At 53.7% G+C, this 25,678-nt stretch overlaps 4 protein-coding genes across 6 annotated transcripts in view; all 4 read right to left on the bottom strand.

The window, feature by feature from the left end:
* HOXD3 (homeobox D3) overlaps positions 1-6,580 on the bottom strand; it is a 32,619-nt gene extending 26,039 nt beyond the window's left edge. The window contains 1 exon segment of the mRNA XM_054209805.1: positions 6,057-6,580. The gene's annotated coding sequence lies outside the window, so the exon portion shown is untranslated.
* Positions 6,581-9,770: 3,190 nt separating this feature from the next.
* On the bottom strand, positions 9,771-12,233 carry HOXD8 (homeobox D8). 2 transcript variants are annotated; one of them, XM_054209000.1, is made up of 3 exons: positions 11,616-12,233; positions 11,189-11,336; positions 9,771-10,606 (listed from the first exon to the last, which is right to left on the bottom strand). In XM_054209000.1, the coding sequence occupies exons 1-3, from the start codon at positions 11,745-11,747 to the stop codon at positions 10,311-10,313; spliced, it is 576 nt and encodes a 191-aa protein (XP_054064975.1). In that variant the 5' UTR covers positions 11,748-12,233; the 3' UTR covers positions 9,771-10,310. The 2 variants fall into 2 exon arrangements, with proteins under 2 accessions (XP_054064975.1, XP_054064974.1); XM_054208999.1 differs by having other exon boundaries at positions 11,189-12,233.
* Positions 12,234-16,081: 3,848 nt separating this feature from the next.
* Positions 16,082-18,540, bottom strand: HOXD9 (homeobox D9). Of its 2 annotated transcripts, XM_054209053.1 has the most exons (3): positions 17,675-18,540; positions 17,006-17,265; positions 16,082-16,443 (listed from the first exon to the last, which is right to left on the bottom strand). In XM_054209053.1, the coding sequence occupies exons 1-2, from the start codon at positions 18,330-18,332 to the stop codon at positions 17,024-17,026; spliced, it is 900 nt and encodes a 299-aa protein (XP_054065028.1). In that variant the 5' UTR covers positions 18,333-18,540; the 3' UTR covers positions 16,082-16,443; positions 17,006-17,023. The 2 variants fall into 2 exon arrangements, with proteins under 2 accessions (XP_054065028.1, XP_054065027.1); XM_054209052.1 differs by having other exon boundaries at positions 16,082-17,265.
* A 3,504-nt stretch (positions 18,541-22,044) lies between these two features.
* On the bottom strand, positions 22,045-24,798 carry HOXD10 (homeobox D10). Its single transcript, XM_054209203.1, has 2 exons — positions 24,057-24,798; positions 22,045-22,621 (listed from the first exon to the last, which is right to left on the bottom strand). The coding sequence occupies exons 1-2, from the start codon at positions 24,796-24,798 to the stop codon at positions 22,344-22,346; spliced, it is 1,020 nt and encodes a 339-aa protein (XP_054065178.1). The 3' UTR covers positions 22,045-22,343.
* Positions 24,799-25,678: the final 880 nt, after the last annotated feature.

Below are 25,678 nucleotides of genomic sequence, written 5' to 3'. Positions count from 1 at the left end.
CGGGGTGTGAGTTAGCAAATGAGAATTTCAAGGAGCCCGAGCACAGGAAGTCAAATGTCCCTGGCAGTCACACAGCATAAAGGAACCCGGGCATCAGCTCCCAATCTATCATGGCTAAAATGAGCAAGTTGGAGCGGCCAGCAGCTCCTGGTGCCTCCAAAGGAGGGGCTTGTCCCTTCCCCAGCGGGCGGGGAGCCGCGGCCGCCCCGTCGGGGACCAGTGGCGGACAGACGCGACTGGCCGCTCCCCTGGTCCGCGGGTGCGGATGCACCTCCGCCCAGGGGCTCAGCTCTGAAAAACGAGCCAGCTTCAGCTCCTTGATGGGCGGTGGCACCAAATGTCATCAATTGGGTGGTGCCCGTCTAACGCCAGAATTAGGTCCCTCCTGGTCTGCTCTTATTTGATCTAACACGACAGTTAGGTCCCTCCTGGTCTGCTCGCTCTTGGCCATTTCCTACCGAATCTGGCTATAAAAGTTTGAAGCTGACTAGAAGGGGCAGCTTTTCTCTCGCCGTACTCTTTAGGCAGCTCAAATCACAGCTGATCAATTAAGTTTTCTCCAGAGAGCAGGAGGCGTCGTGATAACCTTTCCTGCTCCTACTTCCCAAAGCAGGGTTATTTTGCACTCCGCTGTTGTCCTTGCTCTGTGTCAATGCTTTGATCATACGACATAATTTTCGTGCTTTATTAATGGCCTAAGCTGGGGAAAGGCTCTTTCTCCCTGTAGCCTCACTTGCCCAGGACAGCTGGCAGGGGCAGCACCTAAGGTGACATTTCAGCAACTTTATCGGGCGGCCGATGAAAACCTGGGGGATACGGCCAGGCGCCCCCCGGCAGAGGGGTGGGCTGCCCTGCGTGGGGCTGACCCGTGGGTTGCTTTCAGGTGGGGCACGGCCCCTGCTCCCAGCCCCGGGCAGGCAGGGGAAAGAGCTTCACGGGGTTGTACGCCACGCTCTGCTCAGGCACCCGGGCCTGGGCACGGCAGCCGCTGGACGAGGCTCCGCCGCAGCCTTCGGAGCCCCCCTAAACCCCCCGTCCTCGCTGTCCTCCGGGGAAATGGCTTCAAGCTGCAAGAAGCCAGGGTGCTAGTCCCCTGGGAAGGCGGGCAAAGAGGCTACGTATCGGGAAGTGAGGGGAAGGGTGCAATGGGGAAATCAAAAAAAATGTGAGGAAAACAGGCTGGGACGACAGGAACCGCGTTGTGGAGTCCAATGCATTTGCCCCGTGCCTGGCAGCGGGTGCTGGGCACGGCGGAGATCCGGTCCCGGGCAGAGGGGGCCACACATGGGCTTCAGCCCCTGTGCCGGTGGCGGGGGGCGTCACGTCCCTCCCCGCGTGTCTGCCATCGCTTCGGCTCCCTCGGCCCACCTCGTGGGCAGGAGAAGCCCACGTTTTGGAGGAGACAGGGCACTGTCCCGTGGGTGCAGGAGGAGAGGAGCCGCGGCGAGGCTGGCGGCGTGGCAGCACGGCGGGCGACGGAAGCATCAGCCCCTGGCAACCGGGACGGGCATGTGCTTCGGGAAAACGTGTCGGGGAGGCTGGGGCTGGGAAAGGTGAGGCTGCGGGACAGCGAGGAGTTGATGGGTGAGATACAGCTCCCTGTGATCTAGGGGCAAGATGAATCTTTCTGCAACCGAGTAATTCTAGCCCTCAGATTTTGAAAAGGGAATTAGGAGGATTTTCACATTTCCTATTCTAAAATGCAGATGGGAAAGTTGACTTTGAAGATCTGGCCAGTTCATTCTCTAGGCTTTTATGCGAGTTCTCACATTCGTGGCTGACGATCTGGAGACGGATAAGATGTGGAATGAAGTAACCCAGTAACAATTGTTTTCCCTCTGGTAATTGTTGCGATAAAAGTCTTGGGGAAATTGAATCGCATGTGTAAGCCACCATCGCTCTACATGCTACTTGACAGACATGACGACCAGCATCCTACCCCGAGGACCACACCGCCAGAAAATGACAGGCTCCATCTCTGACTTTGAAGACCTACTGAGCGCCTTGATAGCGTCCAATGCATTAGCCCTCTCTCCTTTTATCCTAACCCCGACCTTTCTGCAGTCACCTCGCCGCCCATGCCCTCCCCGAGCAGGATGTGGGCATGCAAAGGCCCCTGCCCGCAGCACCCCGCGCCCGCGGGCAGATCCGGCGGCAGCAGAGCCCCGGAGCGGGCAGGGCGGCGGCGAGACGCGCCCCGACATCAAACGGGGGCAGCGGCGGCGGCACCCCGGGTCCGCGGGGGAAGAGGGCGAGGAGCACGGGGCAGGGAGGGGAGGCCGGGGGCCGTGGGAGCGTCTAGCTGGGGCAGGCACGGCCCGGGGGGGCGCCCTGGGGCCACCAGGGTCATGTCCGGGCACGGCTGGGGAAGATGAAGCCTGGAGGCAACAGGTGAGGCGGAGGCAGGGAAATGTGCCGGGCCCCGGCTAGCAGGGGGCAAGGGAGGGATGTGCGGGGGGGGGCGGGGGCTCTGCCCGGGGGAAGGGAGCCGACGAGGAGGAGGGTGCGGGTCGCCACGGTGCTCTGGCACCCACATCAAAGGGGCAGAGAAGGAAGCGGTGGCTGCCCGACATCAAAGGGTGGGCCGGTGACCGGGAGGGCAGCGGAGCACCCGAGGTGAGCCCCGCCGGCACCGTGGGGAAGTCAGGGAGTGGGAAGGTAGTGGGACAACTAGGGCCCAGCTGGGAAAGGCCCCGGGGACGCCGGAGAAGGGTGGCGGAACCCCACCCGTGGCCCCCGCCCGCCGGTGGGCCTCTCCCGTGGGCAGGCGGGAGTCCTGGGCCCGGGGTGAGCGGCGGGGGGCGGCGGGACCCTCGCCCAGTCTGGGAGAGCGGCCAGGCTTGTCCTACAGCGCCTTCTCCTGGAAGAGGCCGTGGAGACAAAATGGCTGGTGGAGGTGGCCAGGGCCTGCCGCGCCCCCGGTGGCCGCTCCGCTCCTCTCCGCGCCCCAGCCCGGCCGCCCTGAGGGCGGGAGCCGCGGGCAGGTGACCCCGGCCAGGGCCGTCGGGGCGGGCGCCCACCCGCGGGCAGCGGCGGCGGGGCCGGGCGGGCGGCTGGGTTCCCCACCACCACCCCCGCACCCTCGTGGGGTCTAGCTCGGGTCGCCCCCCGCGTGGGGCGCTGCGTGGGCGATGCGGGCTGCCTCCCCCCGCTCCTCGCCGCCCCCCTCCCCCGCGGGTGATGGGAGGCGAGTGCTGGGTTTGGGCAGAGCCTGCTGCCGCTGAATGCACTTTTATTGCCTCTTGTCTCTGGCAGAGTCCCTTCCTCCGCGCCCCGCCCGGCCCCCGCGACCTGCTGCAATGTTTATGGTGCCTCATCTTTTCCTTTCGCTTCCTGTTTTTTCCTCTCCCGCTCCAGCAGCATTGAGTGCCGCACTGCAGTAGAGCCGTAAATACCTTTAACAGCTGCCTGCCAACCGAGGGGTGAAATACTGTCTTTGTTCGGATTTTTTTCTGCCCCCAGCGCTCATAAAACACCCCGTGAGAATTATATTTGCTTGGGGAAAGAGAAACATTATTGGGAAATAAACGAATCGGCGGGATTTGCTGTTCTTAAGAGCGCAAAACCAACGTGCATTTCTTTGCTCAGTCTCATCGGGTTTCCCGGGTCCGCAGTTCGCATCGCCTCCCCTCCTCGCACCAAAGCCCTGCCAGACTTGGGGAGCAGAGGCTGCAATTCTCCTCCAGGCAACTTGCAGCAGCTACTCGGTAGCCCAACCTGACTTCCCAAATGGCAGCCGGCGCCAGAGGTACCTGGGCACTGCCAGGGTGTGCAGGCTGCCATTTCCTGCTGGTTATTTTGTGGTGTTGTTCTTTTGCTGCCTGTGCGTCAGTAAAGTGTGGGCTAGGGATCGTCTGTTTCCTTTCAACAACAACAAAAAAATGAGATGAGTCATAAATTCTGTCGAACACGTCAGGAAAACGAAGCAGGTGTGAGAAATGTGAATGTGAATTCTGTATTCCAAAAATTAAAGCACACCAACACATCTACACTCATACAGGCGTCCATGTTATATAGGTGTATAAATATATATAAAAATACAGTCCTCATGTGCCACATATATACACGCATATACATACAGAGTTTGTTATGAATACTCGCAAACACATAGGTATATTTAAGAGCATACACATACTTATGTGTGCTTCAATGTTAATGAAAGAAATTAAAGAAATGGAAAAAAAAAAACAACAAACAAAACCAAAAAACACCGAAGACCAAAACAAGAAAAAGAGAAAAAACAAGGAAGGAAGCCGTTTAGGAAGGAGAAAAAGCCAAACTCCTTTATAAACCAGCAGGATCATAAATGCATATGTGTATCCGCATGTGTCAGCATATGGACCCGCAGACACACACATGCACATTAGAATTCGTTAGAACATCCTGCTTTTGTTTTCTTCTTTTCCCCCAGGCTACGAATAATTTCAAAACAGCTCAAGGACGAGATTTTTCGAAGTTTTTGGGGAGATTTACAGCCAAGCAGCTATAATTACTGTCTCACCTAGGAGGGATTCTGAGAGTGAAACCTAACGCAATACATACTTTCCAAGTTACTCTTGAAGACTGTTGCTATGTTGAAAACGATTCCTCCCAAATAATCCCCAGTTCCTTCAGGGCGGTCGGCTGTGCAAAGAGCCAAAGCATGAGGGAAAGCATCGCTGACTGTAGCGGGACTCGGGCTTAGCAGGCTGCGGAGCTGCTCGGGGATGGATTAAAGCAGAATTTATTCTGCGGGTTCAAAATATGTACCTGGGGCACGTCCCACACCTTTCCACCCTCGCTGGGTATCCTTTAATCAGGCATTTTGCTTTACCGTTAAATTAGTGGCTGCCTTTGAGGTAAAGGGCGATTCGGTAAATTCCTGCAGTGCAATGGCACGGTGCATTTCCATCACTGACCAACGATGTAAACACTAAATACCAGGCAGCGGCTTTTCTACTGCCCATTGATATTTTGAAAATGAAGAGGAGATGTGTAAAATATATGCACGTTCAAAATAATGCACTTCAAAAGAATATAAGTTCTACAGAGAGAAGCAGGGGTGTAGATACATATATACACGTATATAGGTAATGGACTATGGATATATACACATATGTAGGTAGCGCAGATAAAGTTTTCGTGACTCTTCTATCTCCTCTACATATTTCAAAATAAACCTGGGAGTTTGCTCGTGGTTTGGTGCGTTTTTTCTTTTTTTTTTTTCCCCAGAACTCGTCCCCGATTTAGCCCCCCGTGATTTCCACGTGGGTAAGCACCCGTGCTGCAGGGGTGCGCTCCCGGCCGCGGCTCGGCGCAGCCCGCTCCTGCTCTGCCCGACGAGGAGGAGCCCGGGGCTCCGAGCTCGGCCCGTCTGCCTCCCGCCGAGTCGATGGGAGCCGCAGTCCCGGCTCCCGCACGGTACCGCGGGGGAAGGACGTGCTTAAACCGCCCCGGCGGGGCGGGCGGGGGCTCCCGGAGCTGGCCCCGGGCACGGCCCCCGGCCCGACCGGCTCAGCGGGGCCGCCCCGCGCCCTCCGCCCCCGCGGGAGCGCTGACCCCCATTCTCCTGCGAAAACACCTGTTAAGCTTTAAAGTTACGCGACCGCCCTTCCGCCACGGGGGAAACAAGCCACAGCCTCACCACACCGCGCTTCAGACTTGGCAGGGGGGAAAGCACCCCTCAAAAAAAGGCCTTTTACTGGAAGAAAACCCGCTGCCTACGCGCACTGCTCCCCAGCCTTCCGCCCCTCGGCGCGGAGGGTCGCGGATCGCCGCGCGACGGCGGCCCGCAGCGCCTTTTCCGCTCCAGACCGCGCAACAGCCTCACGCACCCCGCTGCACGCCCACAACTGTTATTAATAACATCGATAATTACAATAGCATTAACAGCAACAGTAATAGCAGCAGCAATAATAATAATAATAATAGCAATAGTAATATCAAGAATAAGGGGCTGCGAGGGACAGGTGACCAAGCGGGGCGGGAGGAGAGGGGAGCCGGCGCCGTGCCGCGGTGCTGGACGGTGCGCGGGCGCGGAGAACCGGCGGCCAGCCCGAGGGGAGCCGAGTGCTTACCGGTTCGCGGCACTGCCCGCCTGCGGAGGAGCCCGGGAGGGTCGCTGTAATCCATTTTGCGCCCGCGTAGCAATCCTTGTGCCGGAGGAGATAGCGGCCGCGGGGGCAACAAGCGGCGGAAGAGGAGCGGGGGGCTGGAGGCGGCGGGCGCAGGGCTCCGCGCATCCCCCCGCGGGCGCGGGAGAGGAGGTGGTGCGGGGCCGAGGAAATGTCAGCGCGGCGGCGGCGGGACCGGCCGCGGGGTTTCGGGGAGCGGGACACAAACATGAGGGCGACTGCCATACACCTCAGCCTAGACAAAGGTTAGGAAAAGAGGGGCTGAGGCTCTCTGAAGGCAGAATGCAGGGGGAAATTCGCCAGGGAAATCAGGAAAAGGCCATGAAAGCGCTCGCTGCCTGCACATGACCAGCCGCAGCCAATGACGAGCCCAAATAGGTCATAAAAAGGTCTATTACCAAGTTGTAAATTTTCTTCAAACAAAAAGGAATTTACTGCAATTCCTTGCGGATTTTGCACATACTGCTTCCCAGCGCCATGTTTCTTTTCGCCTGCGCGTTGCGTTTTTACTGAGGACTCGGTCCCGCCTGCCCGCGGCCTGCGCCCCCCGGGCGCAGTGGCGGGGCCCCGCGGGCGCGGCCGGGGCGCGGGAGATCCGAGCGGAGAGCGGGGCGAGACCCCGCGCAGCGGCCGCGGGGCCGCACAAAGAGGCGAAGACACCGCGCTTTCCCGGTGGGACTGTGTCTTGCCCCAACGAAAGGGGGCTTTACCCTCATCCCCCCCCACCCCCGCTCCGCCGGGCCCCAAAAGAAACCGCATTTCCTTTAGCGCCCACTACTGAAGCCGAAGCCGTCGCGGAACTAAAAATAGTCCCAACGGCTTCCCCACCCCAAGCGTGCGGTTCCCACAGGTTGCGGCGGGCGCTGTCATCGCGCCCAGGCTGCCCGCAGCCTCCCCGGGAGGGGCTGCCTCCGCCCCCACTAAAACCTTCCCGGGGGGCGTTCGGACCGGGGGCACCAAGAGGGAAAATCCGATTCTTAGAAAGCACTCGAAAAGGCTAAAAGCGGCCCCGTGTCCACAGGGAATGCTCAGCTCGGAAACGGTTTATTGTGGGTGTTTCTTGCTCAGTTTTTGTTTCAGGGAATAGCCAGAGCCCTCCACCAGTGACTCCCTTGTTGATTGTACCTGCCTCGAAAATAGAGCTAACAAAAAAAAGCTAACCTAAAGGCGTAGAGTCTTTTTTAACCCGCTGTTTCAGGCAGTTGCACCCCCGTGTATTTAACACGCGTGCAACGTGTCCCTTGGCCGAGGCACCAGCACCTTCCGCGGTGGTTCCGCAGCGCCCACGGCCGCGCAGAGCTGCTCGACGTGGGAACGGAGAGATTCCGCGGAAACCAAAGGCGCGGTACATCCGCACTGCAGTCGTCGCAAGCGGCCTGTCGCCGCCGCGGCAGCCGCCACCCGCGCAGCTCTGGCTTTTCTCTGCCAAAATACCGCTGCTTGCTCCGGGGATCGATGGCTCCGGTTTTACCGGGGGTTTGCTGACCGCCTGGGCCAATTTCTGTCTCGCTTTTCTTTTTCTTAGCAAGTCTCCAAGTACAAACCAGGGAGAGATACAGCTGCCAGGCTACGGGAGGGAGTGGGGGTGGAAATACATTAACAACTACAGGGGTATTTTTTTTTCTTATTTTTCTTAAGAAATGAGACCGGGACGATCCCAGTTACCACTAGGCCTTCGCAAATGACGTGTGCACAAGGAAGTTAGTTTTCGCCTGCGTGGCTGCATTCCCAGTCGGCCCAGGGAGCGCGACGCTAACGGAAACTTCGTCAGGAATATTTTAATTTTATTCTCTTTGTCTGGAAATTAAAAACAACTACGGCAGCAGCTCTTCCCCGGACAATTATTAGCCTAGGAAGTGCTCCGCTCGGATGCGAAGGTCTCCGTTATGCGTTCCCCCCCCCGCAGGCACTCCGGATTTGCAGCGGGCGGCACCAGCGCGGTTTCCCCGCGGCAGGGCCCGTCGGGGCCGCCCTGCCCCCAGCCTCGGCCGCAAGCCCAACAGGGGAAAGAAGCTCATTCCCTGCCCGGAGACCCAATGCCGATGCCATTGGCAGCGGGGATTATTTTGAAAAGCGAGGGGGTTTTTTTATGCGTCAAACGACTTGGGTTTCCTTAACCGCGCCGCCATCAGCCTCACATCCTTCCTGGACACTGGGGGTACGGTGTATTTATGCAAATCCATGCAGCAAAATGTTTACTTCACTGCTTTGCTGCAGTTTCCCCGAGTTTACAACCTTTAACCAATTACGCGATTAAAATAAACCGAGAACAATAGCTCCGCTTGCTTGTGCCTCCCTCTAGAGCTGGCGCTTTGCAGGAGTGGAAGCGTGCCTGGCTCGGAGGGGGGAAGAGAAAGGGAAACGAAATGAACCAAACCCCCCGTGCAAATCCCAACCCCGGGGAACGACGGTTCCCTCCGTGCCGTGCCGGGTCCGTTCCCGGGAGTGGGTAGGTGGGAACGGTGGGTTCCGGCGCCCGACACCTCCCCAGGCCCCTGGATGTGAGTTTCCGAGGGGGGCCCCCGCTCGGCCTCTGCTCCTTTCGGGAGCACGCTCGTTTCTGAGGCAGATAATATAAATTTGTCGTGTTTGTCGCAGCGGCTGGCGCGGTTCCCTTCGCGGAACCGTCACTCACGGGGGCGTGAGGCGGTGGGGAAAAAAATGACGCAGAAACCTCAGTAGGGATTTATACCTCATACCTCAGCCCTCTCTGCCTGCTGTTCCTAAAAAGGACTGCTCTCGGCCGTCCTCTCAGATACCGCGGTCTGCGGGACCCCGCCGCGGAGCGGGAGAATGGGGAGGGAGGGGAGAGGGGGAGATAAATTAAACCGTTTTACTGATGAGAGCGGACTTCTCTTCCCGCGGCGGCGGGGAACTGTGCGGCAGGCTCTGCCCTCGCCGGCTGCGACCTCCGCTGGGAAACGCACCCAAACCGTGCGATAAATTTGGGGGGGGAAGCCCTATTTTTTCCTTTTACGCGTCTTCTGGGACGACAGACCATTACAGCTCCCGAGAAAGCCCCATCCAAGGGCACAAAAGCTTTGCATTTCTCTCCTCGTCCGCCATCCGCGGGGAGGCTAGGCCCGGTTTGGCCGCGGCTTGCATGGCGGGGCTAGAAGCCCCGCACCGGTCGGGAGTAGCCCTCGGGGCTGGCGGGGATCCGGCGTGCGCCCCGGTCCTGTCTCCCCCCAGCCGGGCTGGCAGCGGACGGCGCCGCCGGTAAAGAGTCGTGTTTGCCGGCAGAGGCCCCCTCTGCCCCGCCGCCCCGCAGCCCCGGGGAGGCAGAGGAGAAGGCGAAGGCAGGGCCCAGACGCACACGTCGAGGGGGATCCGAGGGCTCGGCCGCGGCGTAGGCTCAGCCCGCAAGTGGGGCCACCGGCCCCGCTGCTTCCACCCCGGCCCCGCAGATCCCGTGGCCGGCGGCCTCCGAAATGTCGGTGGCGGTGGCAAGATGTGCAGGCGGCAGGGAGCGAAAATCAGGGTTTGTATCCAATCTGCCATTCCCAGGCTCCACAGAAACTCCCAGCATGGGAGGAAGGACGGGGGAAAGGCGCAGGAGGGAGTTAGTCCAGACGCGGAGAGGCTCTGAAGGTGGTTGGGAGGAGTTGGGTTACAAAAAGGATATCAGGAAGCCGATACATTTTTATATTTGAATAAATTTGGTTTATTTTAATCAAATATCAATAGCAGAAGGTTAAATATATTTCTAAGGTCTTTTCTTCAAATTTATTAGATTTATTTAATTTACTCAACATAAGATTAGAACAAGAATTAAAATAGTACAAGTGCACTTGTCTTGATTAATAAAGCGTTGTTAAATGTCTTGCTTATTGGTATTTGTTATTAGGAAGTTTATGTCGTTTCCCGCAATCACCATCTTTTAAGATTGCAAAAAAATATATATTTTTATATATATATATCATTAGAAATGTATTGCTACAAACTCTGTATCAAATTTCCAAAAGAAGTAGATGTACTGTTAAATCTAGAGATTGTTCCGGATACAGTTAAAAAACAAAACAAAACAAAACAAAACCACAAACAACTGAAGCACCCGAAGCAAAGAAATGTCAAGCGGAGGGACACGGGGTCACTTGTCTCACGACAGGACCACGTACAGGGGGAGACGGGCCGAGATGTCGGGCTACGGCGCTGGTTATTTTTGATAGCCTTTCTCAAAGGCTTTTAGGGCAAAATTTAATTCGTCTGGCCTTCATCTCTGTCTTCTTCCAGATCATGTGCTTCCTTTTTGGCCTCCCCTTCCTTTCCCTCCTGTCTGGAAGCGGGGAATTTGTCCTTGTTGTTCTCTTTTTTCCATTTCATCCTCCTGTTCTGAAACCAGATCTTTACCTGCCTCTCGGTGAGTCCTAGTGCGTGGGACACCTCGATCCTCCTCTTCCTGGTCAGATAGGGGTTAAAGAGGAACTCCTTTTCCAGCTCTAGAGTCTGGAATCGACTGTATGTTTGTCTTCCTCTCCTCCTACCCGGCGCTGCTGTTTAAAACAAAAACACAGGGTTTTGGAGGTTGGTGTGGCCGTTCAAAACAAGGCGCAAGGCAGGGAGCGAGGGCTCGGGTCCCTCTGGAAATCCCTCGGGGGAAGCCCCACAGAAACGCAGGGGGAGAAAGCAGAGGCCACGGAGGAGCCTAGAGCTTTATACACACGAGTGCGGGAAACATAGCGACAGCAGATGCACGAAGATGCAGACGCTCTCCCCCTGGACCGAGTTTACGGGGTCACTTTATTATCTGGCAACCGGCACCCCCCGACCCCTGCACCCTTCCCCTTCAGGCAGCGGCGGCGGGAGCCGGGCGAGCGTGTCAAGCTGCGCCTCTGTGTCCGAGAGGCGACTTTAAGACTTGGGGTGGCAGTCGCCTTCTGCAGAGGTTTCTGTTTGCTTACTGTATCGCTTTATTATCGCAAGCCACCGCGGCGATAGGAATCGCGGGGAGAGAGGCAAGGGAGAGCGGTAGGCAGAGGCAGGGAGCGAGAAGCAGAGAGAAAGAAGCGGGAGGAGGAAAAGAAAAGTTTCGAACTCAGACGTGAGATGGAAGCAAATTTTTGACTGCGTCCAACCTTGTGGTCTCATCCAGGGAAACATTTGAGCAGGAGACGAGCTCTGATTTAAGTGGTCTGGTTCCTCGCCAATATTAGCACTGGACGATTTACAGTCAGGATATTGTACCAGCTCGGCCTCTTGCTGTGTCGTAAAAATCTGCTGTCTCTGTAAGTTATCGTATCCGTAAAATTTAGCGGGCTCCCCGTGACAGGTAACCCCGCTGCAGGGGGCAGGAGGCGGAGGCGCGGCGGGGGGAGGCGGAGGCGGCTGGTAGGCGGCCGTGGGGCTCCCCCCGGCCGGCTGGTAAAAGTCCGGGGCCGCTCCGCCGCCGCCCCCCGCCCCGCCGGGCGCGGGGTGCGGGAAGCCGGCGGCGGCCGCGCCGTTCCCGTAGAGCAGGGCAGCGGCGGCGGCGGCGGCGGCGGCGGCGGCGTGGCGGCCGCTCACCTCTGGCGCGAAGTGACAGTCGTAGTAGGGGGGATTGATGGGCTCCCCCGCCGCCGCCGCCGCCGCCGCTGCGGCCGCCGCCGCCGCCGCCTTGTACTTGGAGTACAGCGGGTTGACAAAGTAGGAGCTCATCGGGGAGGGGGCAGCGGCGGGCGGGGGCGCGGGCGCGGGCACGGGGGGCTGCTCCCGCCGCCGCCGCCGCCGCCGCCGGTGCCTCTACGCCGCGCTCATGCCGCCGCCGCCGCTCGACCGTGCGCTCCCCGCTCCTGCTCTCCGTGTATGTGGTGACCAGGACTGGAATATAATCGCTCCCAAAATGACCTGCCTCACTGCTTTTACTATTTCCTATTAGGCACACAGCAGCCCGCGCACGCACACGCACACGCACACACACACACACACATGCTCATGAGCTCAGGGGGGACTTTTGGCTTCAGTTTACATGTGCCGCTCCTAAGGCAAGAAAAAAACCCGGCCCAGCCCTGCCCGGTTCCACCCCAGCCGCGGCGGCCCCGCTCCCCCCGCCGGTGCGCTCTCGCCAGGAGTCGCCGCAACCCCCGCCGCGCAGGGGCGAGGCGGCCGCGCAGATCCCGCGCGATAACCGCGGGCGCGCTGCCCGGGGCGAGGCCGACCGGGCCCGCCCAGGCTGCGCTGCCTGGGCTCGGCTAAGCACCGTACCGCGGCCTGCACCGCCGGCCGGGAAGGGCAGGGACCCGGCCGAGGGAGCCGATGCCCGGCGGAGGCAGCTGGGGGTGTCGGCGAGGGCAGCTGGGGGGGGTCCGAAGGGCGGCAGCGTGCAGCGGCCGGGCCCCGATGCCGGCGGGCCCTGCGGGTCATTTCCTTGCAGGCGAGCAGAGCGCTGGGAAATGAGATGCACATTTACCCTTGATGCACGCATGGCTGAGGCTCCAGGTTAATTGATACTTAATGGAAATCATGCCTATGAATATACTTTCCATCATTTCACCCTTGGTGGACGTCATTACCCAGGCAGAGAGAGGGAGGGGAAAAAAAAAAAAAAAAAAGAAAGAAAAATGTGTGGGTGAGCGGTTAGCACCGCTCGGGGACGCGGTCCGAAATAAGCGAGCCCTGTTCTCCGGGAGGAAGGAAGGAAGGCGCTGCCCGGCAGGCTCGGCGCTGCCCCGGCTCCTCGGGCCGGCCGCCCCCGCGGGGGGAGCGCGGCCCGGCCGCCTGCCCTCTCCCCGGGCTCCCAGAAGCGCCGTCTCCAGTCCTCTCTTCCCCGCTTCTTCCTGCAGTGGGAACAAGCTTTTCGGACAGACACCCCCCAGGAGCTCGAGTCCGCCCTATTTTGAAGACAGACGAAAAATGTAGGTGAAATATAATACTGGCCCCGCCAGAGCCACGTGTGACCGTCTGGTGTGAATTGACAAAAAATATTTGTGGTTACATAAAAGGCATCGCAAGCTCCTTCCCCATCACACCCCGCTCCCCCCACCACCATCCCCACCTCCGTGCCAATTAATTCGCTTTGCCTAGGTGACCAGCCCGGCTGCCCCGCAAATGAGCGCCCGGATGGGCCCTGGGGCCCGCAGCGACACCCCCGCCTGGGCAGGGTCCCCGCGGGCCGCGGGCACAACATTTTGGGAAGCCAGCGGAGGCTCAGGGACCCTCGTGTATCCCGGGGACAGGCTGGGGGGAAAGGAGGCGGGGGAGGGGAGGGGTGAAATTTTGGGTGCTACAAGAATAGGCAGTAGCAAAAGCTCATCGGAAGGGAGTAGGGACAAGGCAAGAGGCCAGGCCGGGCAGGGCGGGAGCGGCGGCAGAGAAACCCCTGCGGAGGGGCGCGGAGGGGTGCAGACGGGCAGGCCCGCCCTCCCGCCCCTCGGCGTTCTCATCCCGCCGGTGCCACCAGCGAAACCCCGGTGTGCGTGTGTGTGTGTGTGTGTCCCGGCGGGGGGGTGAGGCGCGGAGAGCGGGGCGCGGGGCGCGGAGCGGTGCGCGGGGCGCGGCGGCGGCGCTCGGGTGGAGCGCGGGCGCCCTCTGGCGGCGCGCGGCGGCGGCGGCAGGCAGCGCCCCCCGCCCGGCGCTGCCCGCGCTGCCGCCGCTCCCCCGGCCCCGGTGCCGGGAGCACGAAAGGCCCCGTCAGGCCCCGGTGCCACCGCGGGACACTCTGCGCTCCTCAGCCATGAGCCGCTTTTCCTTTGATTTCTGGGGTTTTTTTGGGTTCCATTTCTTCCTCTCTCTTTCTTTTCTTTCTTTCTTTCTTTCTTTCTTTCTTTCTTTCTTTCTTTCTTTCTTTCTTTCTTTCCTTCTTTCTTTCTTTCTTTCCTTCTTTCTTTCTTTCCTTCTTTCTTTCCTTCTTTCTTTCCTTCTTTCCTTCTTTCCTTCTTTTCTTTTTCTTTCTTTCTTTCCTTCTTTCTTTCTTTCCTTCTTTCTTTCTTTTCTTTCTTTCTTTCTTTCTTTCTTTCTTTCTTTCTTTCTTTCTTTCTTTCTTTCTTTCTTTCTTTCTTTCTTTCTTTCTTTCTTTCTTTCTTTCTTTCTTTCTTTCTTTCTTTCTTTCTTTCTTTTTTGCCGGTCGGAGTTTACAGAGCCATTTTCTTCGCACATTTCCGTGACCCTCTTTTTTCTTTTTTTTTTTTTTGTTTTGTTGCTTTTTTTTTCCCCAGCGCTATAATTAACTACATACAAAGAATGCGCCTCGTTTACACATGGCAGCCAGGAAAGACGCCTGAGCTTTGAAGACCGCTGCTATCGCGTTTTCGATCATGTTTCCCCCACATATTACACCGCGAATTCTCCATGTGTGGTAGTTTCGGAGTTAATACGGGGGTTTTTGTCTCGAACATGTTATTTTGTTTGCCCGTGCGTTTATGTATTTATGGATTGATTTATGGAAACGAAAGTAAAGATGAATCTTTGTTCGCCCCCCCTTCATCCCACATGCCTGTGAATTATTCGGTGTAATGCGTGTGCGTGTGCACGCGACTGTGCATATGTACCAACATGGATTAACACAACCAACGGATAGGAATTAAATTATTGTTCGGTTTGACACTAAAAATAATTTCCACGGAAGAGCAGCGTTTCGTCTTTCAAGACGTTTGGTTTTCCTTCTGCCATTTTGAAATAAACGCACATAGTATTAGAAATAGGTAAACAAAGAGGAAAAAAAAAATAATAAAAAAAAAGAAAACATATAAGGTAAAACCTGTCAATCTGCCTGAAATAAAATACTGAAAAGAGATGGTGGTGGGCTTGGTGACAATTTCTTACCAGAGCCTCTACTGGAATCAACATAATAGTGTTGCGTGGCAAGAATCCTGTTTACGTGTTGTTAGTTATAGATTACCCTCCCGTCATGGTTATTTTCGAAAATATGAAGAATAACACCGTAGGATTCGTCGCAGTAGAATATCCAATAAAATACATTTCAACATATCAGTGGACTTTGTAAAATCCCTCAGTTTCCTGACCTTCGGGTCCTTTTTGAGTCTGTTGCCTTGGCCCAACGCTGACATATTGAAATTTATAGTCCAAGATTTTAAGACCTAGTTTGTCTGCATTTTTTTGCTTTTTCTCCCCCCTCTAACAAACACAAACATCAAAATAAGGTGGTTTCAAAGAAAAGCGCCATAGCATATCGTAAACTCATTAGGTCCAGACGTCTAGCCATCTCAATGGTTTTATTATACCACGGTTCTTCCTGTTTTAAAAGAATTATAGGTATCTTCTCGACAATGGATGGGAAGCAATGCAACACCTTTTCCTGGCACTGCATGCTTTTGCCCTTTTTTTTCTTTTTTTTCTTTTTCTTTTTTTTTTTTTTTTTTTTGTACAGAGGTAAAAAAACATAAAACACCAGGTCTCTCAGCTCTCCCCTTAATCTTGAATTAACCGAACTGCTCGTAAATATTTACGGGTCCTTCATTTTAATGGTTGCTCTTTAAACAAAGCATTTTTTACAATGAACTTCATCTCAATTATCTTGATAAAGTCATGTGTGTTTATAAATGCAGAAGGCATGAGGCGCGTTACTAAATGAGCTCTCGCCAACAAAGCTGAGCGTTTGGAAGCAGCCGTGTGTCCCCCCCCAACACCCCCCCCTCCCCCCAGACCTTCCCAACCTTCAGATTAAAGAGCGCAGAGGTTAGAAACGGGGAGGGGATAAAAATTAAAAAAGAAAGGTTTTGAGCGAATTTGCATGATTTTTCTTCACGGGCCCGGGAGGACGGGTGCGGAAATATTTCCTAAATTATCCCAAGAGATGGCTGGTGTTTCAAAGACCGCTCGCACCGCCGGCAGAGCGGAGCGGTGCGGCAGTAGCGCGCACCTACGCGGCGCGGCCGAGGCCGGGCTCTCCGCCACTGACCTCCAAGAGCAAATAGCCTTTAGGCGAAGGAGGCGGGGGAGGAAAGGGCTTTTCCTCCGGCCTTTGTGGCTGCCAGAGGTGCTGCTGCCCCGGCAGCGCGGCCGGGCTCTCCCGCGGCCCCGGCCCGGCGGCGCTGGGCCGTCGGCGGGATGCGCGAAGGCTGCGCGGGGGCTGCGCGGTGGGGTCGGCGGGCGCGGAGGGAATCGCGAGGGGTGCACAGATTTCTCTTCTCACCGCAGGGCTGTCGTTCGGTCACGGCAGACTTTATTGTGTAATAACTGACAACAATTACAACAGGTCCGTAGTTCGAGACACGGGGTGGTTAATTAATACAACAGTCACCGGGGGCAGGGACGCCAGCTAGCCGAGGGACCGGGAGACGTTAGGCCTATTGCGAACGGCTTCAAGGATGAGACAACCTCCTAAAAGTGCACTAAGAGGGGGGGAATAGCTCGTGGCCTCGCGGTGGCATCTATTGCGAAGGAGCGAAATTCAGACCTAGAAAGCAGAGGTTTTGGGTAAGGTTTCCTCTTGGTTAATCGTGGACAACTCAGCACCCCCATTGATTTAAGCGGCTGTAATTTAATATATATTTTATTATCGTAATTATAATTAATTTCCTTACCTTTATTTTGGCAAAGTAACTATCTAGACTACATCACTTTTAAGAAACATGTCAAACATTTAACATCAGATAGAGTTCCCAAAGCTAACGTGCACTCACAATATCATCAACCAAACGGTCTGGGAAGGGCGGGGGGGGAATGAAGCGACTCTGCAAAACACGTTGGCGAGCAAGACAAAATTTCCCAAAATACCTGACATAGACCACGTTTCACTTCTATCTAAAAAAAAAAAAAAAGGGGGACCTGATTGATTTAAAGTTCCCGGGGTGGGGGGGCACGGGAAGAGGAGGAGAAACGTATGGGGGGCTGAGAGGGCAGGGGAAGAATAAAACCAAACAAAACAAAAAAAAAAGGCAAAAGCCAACAACCAAAAACCCAAACCCAAAACAAACACCAAAAGCCCCAAACTCAAAACTAAAATAATATTCCCTAACTGCGTTTCTACCCCAGCGTTAGTCTCCTTTATTGCCTTTCTCCTTGTTCATCTTTTTCATTTTCATTCTTCTGTTCTGAAACCAGATTTTGACCTGTCTCTCTGTGAGATTTAAAATCCTAGCTACTTCGTAACGGCGGTCTCGGGTGAGGTACATGTTAAAGAGAAATTCCTTTTCCAGTTCCAGAGTTTGATACTTTGTGTAGGGACAACGCTTTTTCCTCGTTGAACGAGCGTGGATCCAGTTTGCTGCAGGGTTATCTGGAAGAAGGGAGGTATATAGGGAACGGGGCGGGGGGGGAAGAGAAAGGTCGTTAAATTAATTTAACGAAGGATGGACTGTTTTCACAACTTTGGAGGAATTATCATAAAAGCCTTAATGCCCCAGTCTGTTTACTGTACAAATGATGTCTTGATGGTAGGTGGTTATGTGGAGTCTTTTATGGGTGCTTGTTGCTGCTTGCGCTGGGGTAGGCGTCTAGACGTTTTTATAGGTTAGTAAAACTATCAGTTTTGCACATTCGAGCCTTACAGGTTTCAGCAATAAATCAAAGGGGCAATTTCTTTCTTTCTTTCTTTCTTTCTCTCCCTCTCTCTCTCTCTCTGCCCCTCTCTCTGCCTCTCTCCCTCTCTCTCTCCCCCCCTTTTTTTTTTTTTTTTTTTTACTTACTTGGGTCAAGTTGCTGCTGTTTCTCCTCCTTCAGATCGCTGCTCGGGCTGGGGTTGTGGCTGCAGGCGGCGGGGTCCTTGGAGCTGCCGGCAGCCGCCTTCTCCCGGGGCTCCTGGAGGAAGGAGCTGCACGTGTACTCGGGCACACCGATCCCCTGGGACTCCCGGGACGAGGAGCACTCAGTCCTTTTGGAGGAGGAGGAGGAGGAGGAGGAAGACGAGGAGGCGGCTGCTCCCGTCTCCGGCTTTATCCCGTAGTGGCGCCCGTTGGAGGAGCCGGAGCTGGACGCGGAGCCGCCGCTGCCGCCGCCGCCGCCGCCGCTGCCGCCGCCGCCCGGGAAGCCCGGGAAGGGCTCAATCCAGGAGCGCACGTAGCGGCCGGCGTCGGCTGCCCCTAAGTGGGGCTGGTGCATGTAGGGGTGGTAGATCCCGGTCATTGCCGCAGACGGCTGAGGGTGAACCGTGGACCAGGAGGTGGAGAACACGGTGGATTTTGGTGCAAAGCTACAGGAGGAAAAATCTGAACTCTCTGCAACACCTGATGGCCTGGAGGTCGCACTGTGACCTCCCTGGACGAATCTACTCCCGTAAACTTCTTCGCTTTCATGGCCTATGAGAGAATCGACATAATAGTTACTTATGGTGCCACTAGACGACATTTTAGGCTCCCCTCTTAGTCATATAAAAGGTTACACTGTTAACTGTATATGATACCCTCCCGGAGAACAATCGTAGTATTTTGCAGACTGCAACCCTCAACCATTGGTTGCGGAGCCCACGTGATCATATTTACCAATACTGCGAGTAAATCAATCCGCTAAACTGGGGCTGCTGTGATTAAAAAAAAAATCATCATCAACAACGGCCCCGCACAGCGCGCCGCGCCGGGGCCGCCCGCCCTGCCCGCCCTGCCTGCCCCCTTGCCCGCTTGCCCGCCCGCCCGCCCGCCCTGCCCTGCCTGCCCGGCTTGCCCGCCTGCCCGCCCTGCTTCCCCGCCTGCCCAGCCCGCCTTCGCTGCCCCTCTGCCTGCCCTGCCTGCTTGCCCGCCCGCCCGCCTGCCCTGCCTGCCCTGCCTGCCCTGCCTGGCCGGGGCGCGGCGGGCGTGGCCGCGCTGGCAGCCCACGGCCGCGGCGGGCGCGGACTATTTCTTCACCTCCTCTTGAGTGATTTCTGCCATTCATTTCTTAATCAATGAGAGGCAGGGTGTTTAAATAAATCCAACAGCCTTGGCTTGCTAATCACACTCCAAGCTGCTGAGGAAACCCGCTGGGAAAGGGGGATTCTTGCCTGTAAAAACAAACCATCGCAAGCTGGGACTGTAACGACTTCTCATAAAACAGGAAAATGTTACAGTAAAAGCACATTGCGGTACTTCCATATTTCAGAGCATGTGCGGGTATTATTATCCGCTCCCCCCACCCCCCTCCCCGGACTGAAAGTTTCCATGGAAAGGATACACTTTTTAAAAGAGATGCCCATTGTGTTGTTTTAAAACAGGTGGAAGACCTCTGTAATGATTTTATGCCTTTCAATAAAAATTTTATGAGGTGTATTTGATTATAGATTAATGTGTCCCTAATAAAATGGACGGATGGAAACAGCAAAGCCTGTGTCTCCGAGCACAACTGACGTGTGGCTGAACACATGCTCCTGTATCTGCCAAACTTTGGGGCTACACAGCTCCAAAACAGCCCCCCTTAGGGGTGCCCGGCGCGGCCCGGGAGGGGACGCGGGCAAGCGCTGCCCGGAGGAGGCCGCCCGGCCCCGCAGGCAGGCGGGCGAGCAGGCAGGCATGCAGGCAAGCTGCCGCTGCCCCGCGCTCGCCGGCAAAGCTGCCTCCTCCGCCTCTAGTTCAGGGGGAGCCGGGCCGGGCCGCGCTGGCCACGTTCAATGCCTACGTGAGATTTTTTTTTTTTTTTTTTTTTTTTTTTGCCCCGCTTTGCTTTCTCTTCCTTCCCTTCCCTCCTCTCCCTTTCCTCCCCAGCCCGGTTGTCCTTCCCCGAGCGAAACGGTGCCCGGTTAGAATTGAAATCTCGGTTACCCATGGTCTTCTGCCCACGCCGGCTCTCCCGGGCGAGGGACGGTGGCTGTGCCGGGATCTGGAGGAGACGCAGAGGGTTAGTGCAGAGCCCCAGCACGGCCCGCCGAGGGCACAAACAACAGCGCTGAGAAAACACTTCCTACTCGCGGCCCGGTGTGAGGAAGGGACTGAAATTCCTGTTTATTTAATGATTTATTACTCTCTTAGGTTGTTTTCTTCCTTTTTTCTTCTCTCTCTTTTTTTTCTCTCTTTTTTTTCTTTTTCCTTTTTTTTAAGCTTTTTTTTTTTGACATCTCACTTCAGCATTTTCCTTTGCGTTTTCGTATTTCTCTCATATTTTTTTTTTTCTCTAGAAGCTGGGTTTGTGGTATGGCGAAGGATTGCCCCTCGCTTCACACAGATATAAATTGATAAAGCAGGCAGATTAGAGTGAGCCTCCTTTTTTATATACGTTAAACACTTGGTATGGAGCCAGCTAATTACTTTCCACTGCTGAAACTTCTTTGGTGATGTAGCGACTGTCTTTAGAAGGAAAAGAAAAGACGTTTCAAATGTATGCAATATTTAAGGGGGGGGGGGGGTTGAGCACTGTTTCGTTGTTTGTTTTCGAAACGAGAGCAAGCACAAAACACCTACGTACTTGCGGCTCCCGCAGCTTCAAAATGGTGATGCTTTGGTTTGAGGAAAATATATCTTTGCCCTACGAGTAAACGTGCACATGAGAAACTATTAGCTTAAATTAAACACCAGCGACAAGAGAGCAAAACGCAACGCCACCAGCTGCAAAATGAGCAGTATCAGTGCCACCAAATCAGACAACATTGGCACTATCTTGCGTTTAATTTCTTGATTTAGAAACTGCTTAGGGGAGGAATGGGCGTCGATTGCGAGCAAGCTGGCTTCCCAGCGCCAACGGTAGCCACGCTGTTTTTCCAGTACTGTTTGAAGGTGAAAGTATGCCCAAGTATTTGCACTTCAATTTGGAGTCATGTTCATTTGCAAGCCATTTGCAGTTCTGCTTAGTATTTCTGCTCACACAGGCACTCACCCGCTCTCTCTCACCCACACGCCCTTCCTCAGCTTCCAGCGCAGAGCCCTGCTAATAACATTTTCCAGCTATGTACAGAAAGGGTTAAGAGTCGTGAACTTCATTCTCTGAATGTGTGCTACTAAAATGGAATTGCGGGAAATAAAACGATCTCTGAGCGAACAGAAACGGTGCAGGGTGACAAAAGTAGGTCTGAAGAGGCTGGTGTACTTTTGTAAGCACGCTTGGGAGTGTTTCTGCTCAAAAAAAGCCAACCCTGCCAGATGTTTGAGGGAATATTTTCCCATCCACCATCTTCTGAAAGCTCTTGAGCTGACCAAGAACCAAAGTCCTTAACATTTACTTATACCCAGCTTTGCATTTGGTATGATGGTTTTTTAAAGCGAGTAAAGACACGAAATCAAAGCCTACACATTGTAGGCACGCAGAGAGACTGATATTTTTTAAATCAACATACGAACGTCAAATAAAATGACACACATATTGCTGACAGCTTGTAGTAGAAAGATTTTTTATCACTTACCATTTATGAGTTGATTGGATGAGGATGTCCAGTTTAGGTCATAAGATTTTACTACGTTTTTCTTTCTGTTTTTTTTTTTTTCCTTTCTCTCTGTCTTTTTTTTTTTTTTTTGCATTCAGTTTTTCAGACTGCGAACATCACACAACATTTTGTCAATTAATCATTTGTTTACAGGCACAATTATAAATGAATTAAGTTTACATCATTTCCCGCACCAGTCTCCACCCCACCCCTAAAAAAAAGAGGAAGGGGAAGGAAAAAAAAAAAAGAAAAGGGGGAAAAGAAAGAAAGAAAACAAGGCAGGCACACACAAAGACCAGAAAATGGCAAAGAAGGTACATCAGTCCAAAGAGCTGCTGATAGAGAAAGTTCAGGAGACCAACCTGCATCCATACTTTAAACATTTGTAGAAAACCAAAGGAACCGCAGTAGTTTACAGAGTTTATTGCATTATACATGCGAACAGAACATGCACAAGAAGGACATATTGCTGCTGAACGACTACTATTCCACATATGCACCACAAGGAAATGTCTACAATGGAGAAGAAGGAAATATTCCATTTTACGAAGGACAATCTCTAAGTTCATTTGCGAGGATAGTTACATTATAATGTGCTTCTCTTTCCCCCCGCCCCCGAAGTTTTCCCCCCTTCTTTTTCTTAAAGTATTGAATGTACTCAAAACGTTATGGCCCGTGTAACAGCCCCACATAAATACCATTTTGTTAGTAAAAACATGAAAAAGTCACATTGCTTGGATGTTCGACAGTTCCAATAAGTTAAGACCAAATGATAATATTCAATAATAGTTACCCTGCATTACGATGAGAACAAAAATAAATTACACGTGCTAGGTTTTATATATACTCATCATAGTAATACATATTCACTTGCAGCGCTAAAAGAAGGACGAAGAGTCACATTCTATCAGAAAAACAAAACAAAACAAAACAAAACAAAACTGGAAAATGCCGGGTTTTGCCAGAGTCTCTCCTGCCTTTAGCAAGTGGCGGTGCTGTGCCCATTCCTCACTGGTGCCCCCCCCCGGGGTTAGGGTTTAAGAGAAGGTCAGATTAGCGGTCAGTTCCCGGATTCGGTTCTCCCTGCTCATCTTCTTGAGCTTCATTCTGCGGTTTTGAAACCAAATCTTGACCTGCCTGTCAGTGAGGTTTACGCTCTTACTGATCTCTAGACGGCGCTCTCGAGTGAGATACATATTGAATAAGAACTCTTTCTCTAATTCCAGTGTTTGGTGTTTAGTATAAGGACACCTCTTCTTTCTGCCACTCTTTGCAGTTAGCCAATTGCTTGTTGGAGTATCAGACTTGATTTCCTCTATCAAAATCAAAGAAGAAGAAGAAGAAAAAAAAAATCAAAAATACCTCAGGCTGTTAGAGTGTACCCTTGGCCATGACCCCTCCTCTGAGTGTCTGGCAGATATGGTGGATGTGGGCATTAAAACACAGCTGGGGCGAGGTGTGGGCACAGAGAGGGGACCTTCTGCCAGGCTGGGGTCGCCCGTCCCCGCCACACGGCACCCTGCCTTGCGGCTGCCCCGCTCGCCTGCCCCGGCCAGAAATGGGCTTGCAAGTTTTCAGCTGGCGTTTAGCTTTTCAACAATATTTAACCTGCCATCAGCCCCATGGCCACTTTTTAACGGGTCTAGCCTCGCCATGGCCGTCTCGGGCTCCCACGACACTTGCTACGAAAATATCCCAATTACAAAATACCCTCGCACGGTATTTTGAAGCAGCATCCCCCCAGCCATCAGCTGAATTACACAAGCACACCTAGGAGCAGACATAGACGTTTTTCCAGCCAAAAAGATATACAAGAAATTAACACCCTCTGCCTCGATTTTTTTTTTCTTTTTTTTTTTCAATTTTCCTTTTAGATTTCCCCCCCACGCCACCAGAAAGAAATCTGCCCCACATCAACCTAGACCTGGGCTGTTAAATATAATTCAGATAAAGAGAATCTCCATGCACACGTAGGGTAAAAAAATCGACCTAGAGGTTGCAAAGTACATTTTGATAGGAGAAAATTTCCCGTTTTGGGATTCTTCGACACACGTCGTTTGAAAGGAAGGCTTTAGTGCACTTTTAAAAGGAAAATAAAACCAGATTACCGCCACCTTTAGCTTTCAAACGCATTTCAAAATACTGTTGCACTTTTGGAGACCAACCCAAGGTTATCTAAAGCACCACATTGAAATATTCCACCTTTGGACCAGGCAGACAGCGGGCTGCTGCTTTCATTGTGCATTTGTTTCCAACTTTACCCAGACTGGTAGCACCTATTCCTCACCTATTTTAATAGGATCGTAATTAACTTTAAATGCAATCAAACCGCAGTAAGGCTCAGTGAAAAAAAAAAAATAATAATAGCAATAATTAAAAAAAATGATCAGCGAAATATTACAAGAGAAAAGTTGAGCTGGTCGTATTTTACAACCTCCAGACCTGCTTTTTTAGAGATATGGGTCTGCTTTTGGCTGCTGCAGCGCATTAAGGAGCACACGGCTATATTCCCCGCATCAGAGAGGCGGTCTGCATGCACGGGAGAGGCAGATCTCTACAGAAAATCTTTGGACCCTTTTGTGTAGCATTGTTTTGCCTGCCAAAATCTTCAGAGACACAGCACCTGCAGCCCGATACTCCTTAGCATTAAATGTGGTGGCTGTGATGCTCGTTAGTATATTCGAGCGTGCTTTATGGTGCTGGCGTGTTGGAGTTACACCACGGCACGGCTTAAACTCGGTAATACAGACCTTTACTCTCCTTCTCCTGGACTTCTGGGCTGGACACGGAGCCTTCGGGCAGGCAGCTCCGCTCGTCTTGCAACGTGGACTTGGGCTCGGGACTTTCCACTTGAGAGACTTTAGCGGTGCTGTCTTGGTTGTTCGGGTTTTCATTCATTTTCTTTTCCAGCTGAAGTTGAGCAGATATCTGCGGTTTGGAGCTGCCGCGAGGGTTTAACTGTAACATTACAGTTGAACTCGTTTCAGGGCTATTATTGTACTCTTGGGTTTTCCCAGTGGCGTAGGTCTGGCTCAGTCTAAAATATCCTGGGACGGGAACCTCGGGGTTCTCAATGGGGCATGATTCAGACACCAGCCTCTGGTAGGAAGGGACGTCTGCAGAAATGAGTTTGGATCTCTTATCGGAATACATGCAGCAATTGCTTTCTTCTTTAATATTTGTAGTGAAGGAACAAGTGGGGACCTGCTGTGTAACAGGTTGCTCTATTCGACAAGATCTGTTCGGGTCTGTCCAAGTGTCTACTTGAGGTATATAAGGATGTACATTCATACCCATATTTTGGTGATTAACTTCTCTTTTAGCCAGAGACGGAAGGAGTCCACAGGTTTGCATCCCATACGTCCCAATGTCTGTGCTAGGTGGCATATACATGCTGGCGCTGTTGGAGTAGAAACTGTCACTCCTGCACGCACTGATGAGAGAATCTACTAAAAAAGTATTAGCGGCAGGAGAGCTGTTGGGAAAGGACATTTTGGGGCGGAATTTGAGGAAGAGAGATTGTGTCCTTTGTAGGCTGACATCTCTAGGAAAACATTCCCGTGTAATTGCGGATGCCTCCGCGCGACCACATGACAGCCGGGCCAATGGCAGGGCCCGCCGCCCCGCGCCCCGCCGCCCCGCCGCTGACGCGCCCCGCCGCGCCGCCCCGCCGCGCCCCGCCGCGGTCAACAGCGCCCCCTAGGCCGCCGCCGCGGCACCGCACCGCCCCGCCGCGCCCGCGCTGCGGCAGCCCCCCCCCCCTCCCGGACCCCTCCGTCCCCAGCCTTCCCACCACCCCCCCCGCCTTCACCCCTCCGCGGGCGCGGAACCTACCCCAACCCACCCCCCCCATCGGAAAAACCGCGCCTGCCCGCCATGGCTGCGCTACTGCCCCCCCCGCGCTTCTGACAAGTGCGGGGACAAAAGGTTGCGGGATTTATTAAGGCATATTAAGGAGAATCAGGGGCGATCAATAAAAGCCTCATCTACATTCTTGGGCTACTTGGTAATTTTCTTGCTTCTGAAGCTTTTTCGAGAGTTATACCCTCTGTTGCCGCGCACGGGAAGATATTTTATTAACAAATCAATCGAGACTTTGTAAAGGATAAGATTAATAGTTAAGATTTAGCATAATGGCGTTCGCGTTATGAATTATTGAAAATTATACTATTGATTTTTTCCCTCGCTGCTAACCGAGAAGGTCAATTTTTGTTTTAACACAAATCGTCAAATATTAAAAGCTAGACTTTTGTCATAACTCGAGTTTTATAGGGAGGCTACATTCCTAAAATTATTTTACAATGCTCTCTCCCGACCGCCTGGGAAAAAAAAAAAAAAAAAGTGGGGGTTTCACTTGCCCTGGAAACTGAAA

This window comes from Rissa tridactyla, chromosome 7 (genome assembly GCF_028500815.1).
Source record: "Rissa tridactyla isolate bRisTri1 chromosome 7, bRisTri1.patW.cur.20221130, whole genome shotgun sequence".
Lineage (NCBI taxonomy): Eukaryota > Metazoa > Chordata > Aves > Charadriiformes > Laridae > Rissa > Rissa tridactyla.
Note: the sequence above shows the minus strand (reverse complement) of the source record. Positions and strands in the feature narration are given on the sequence as shown.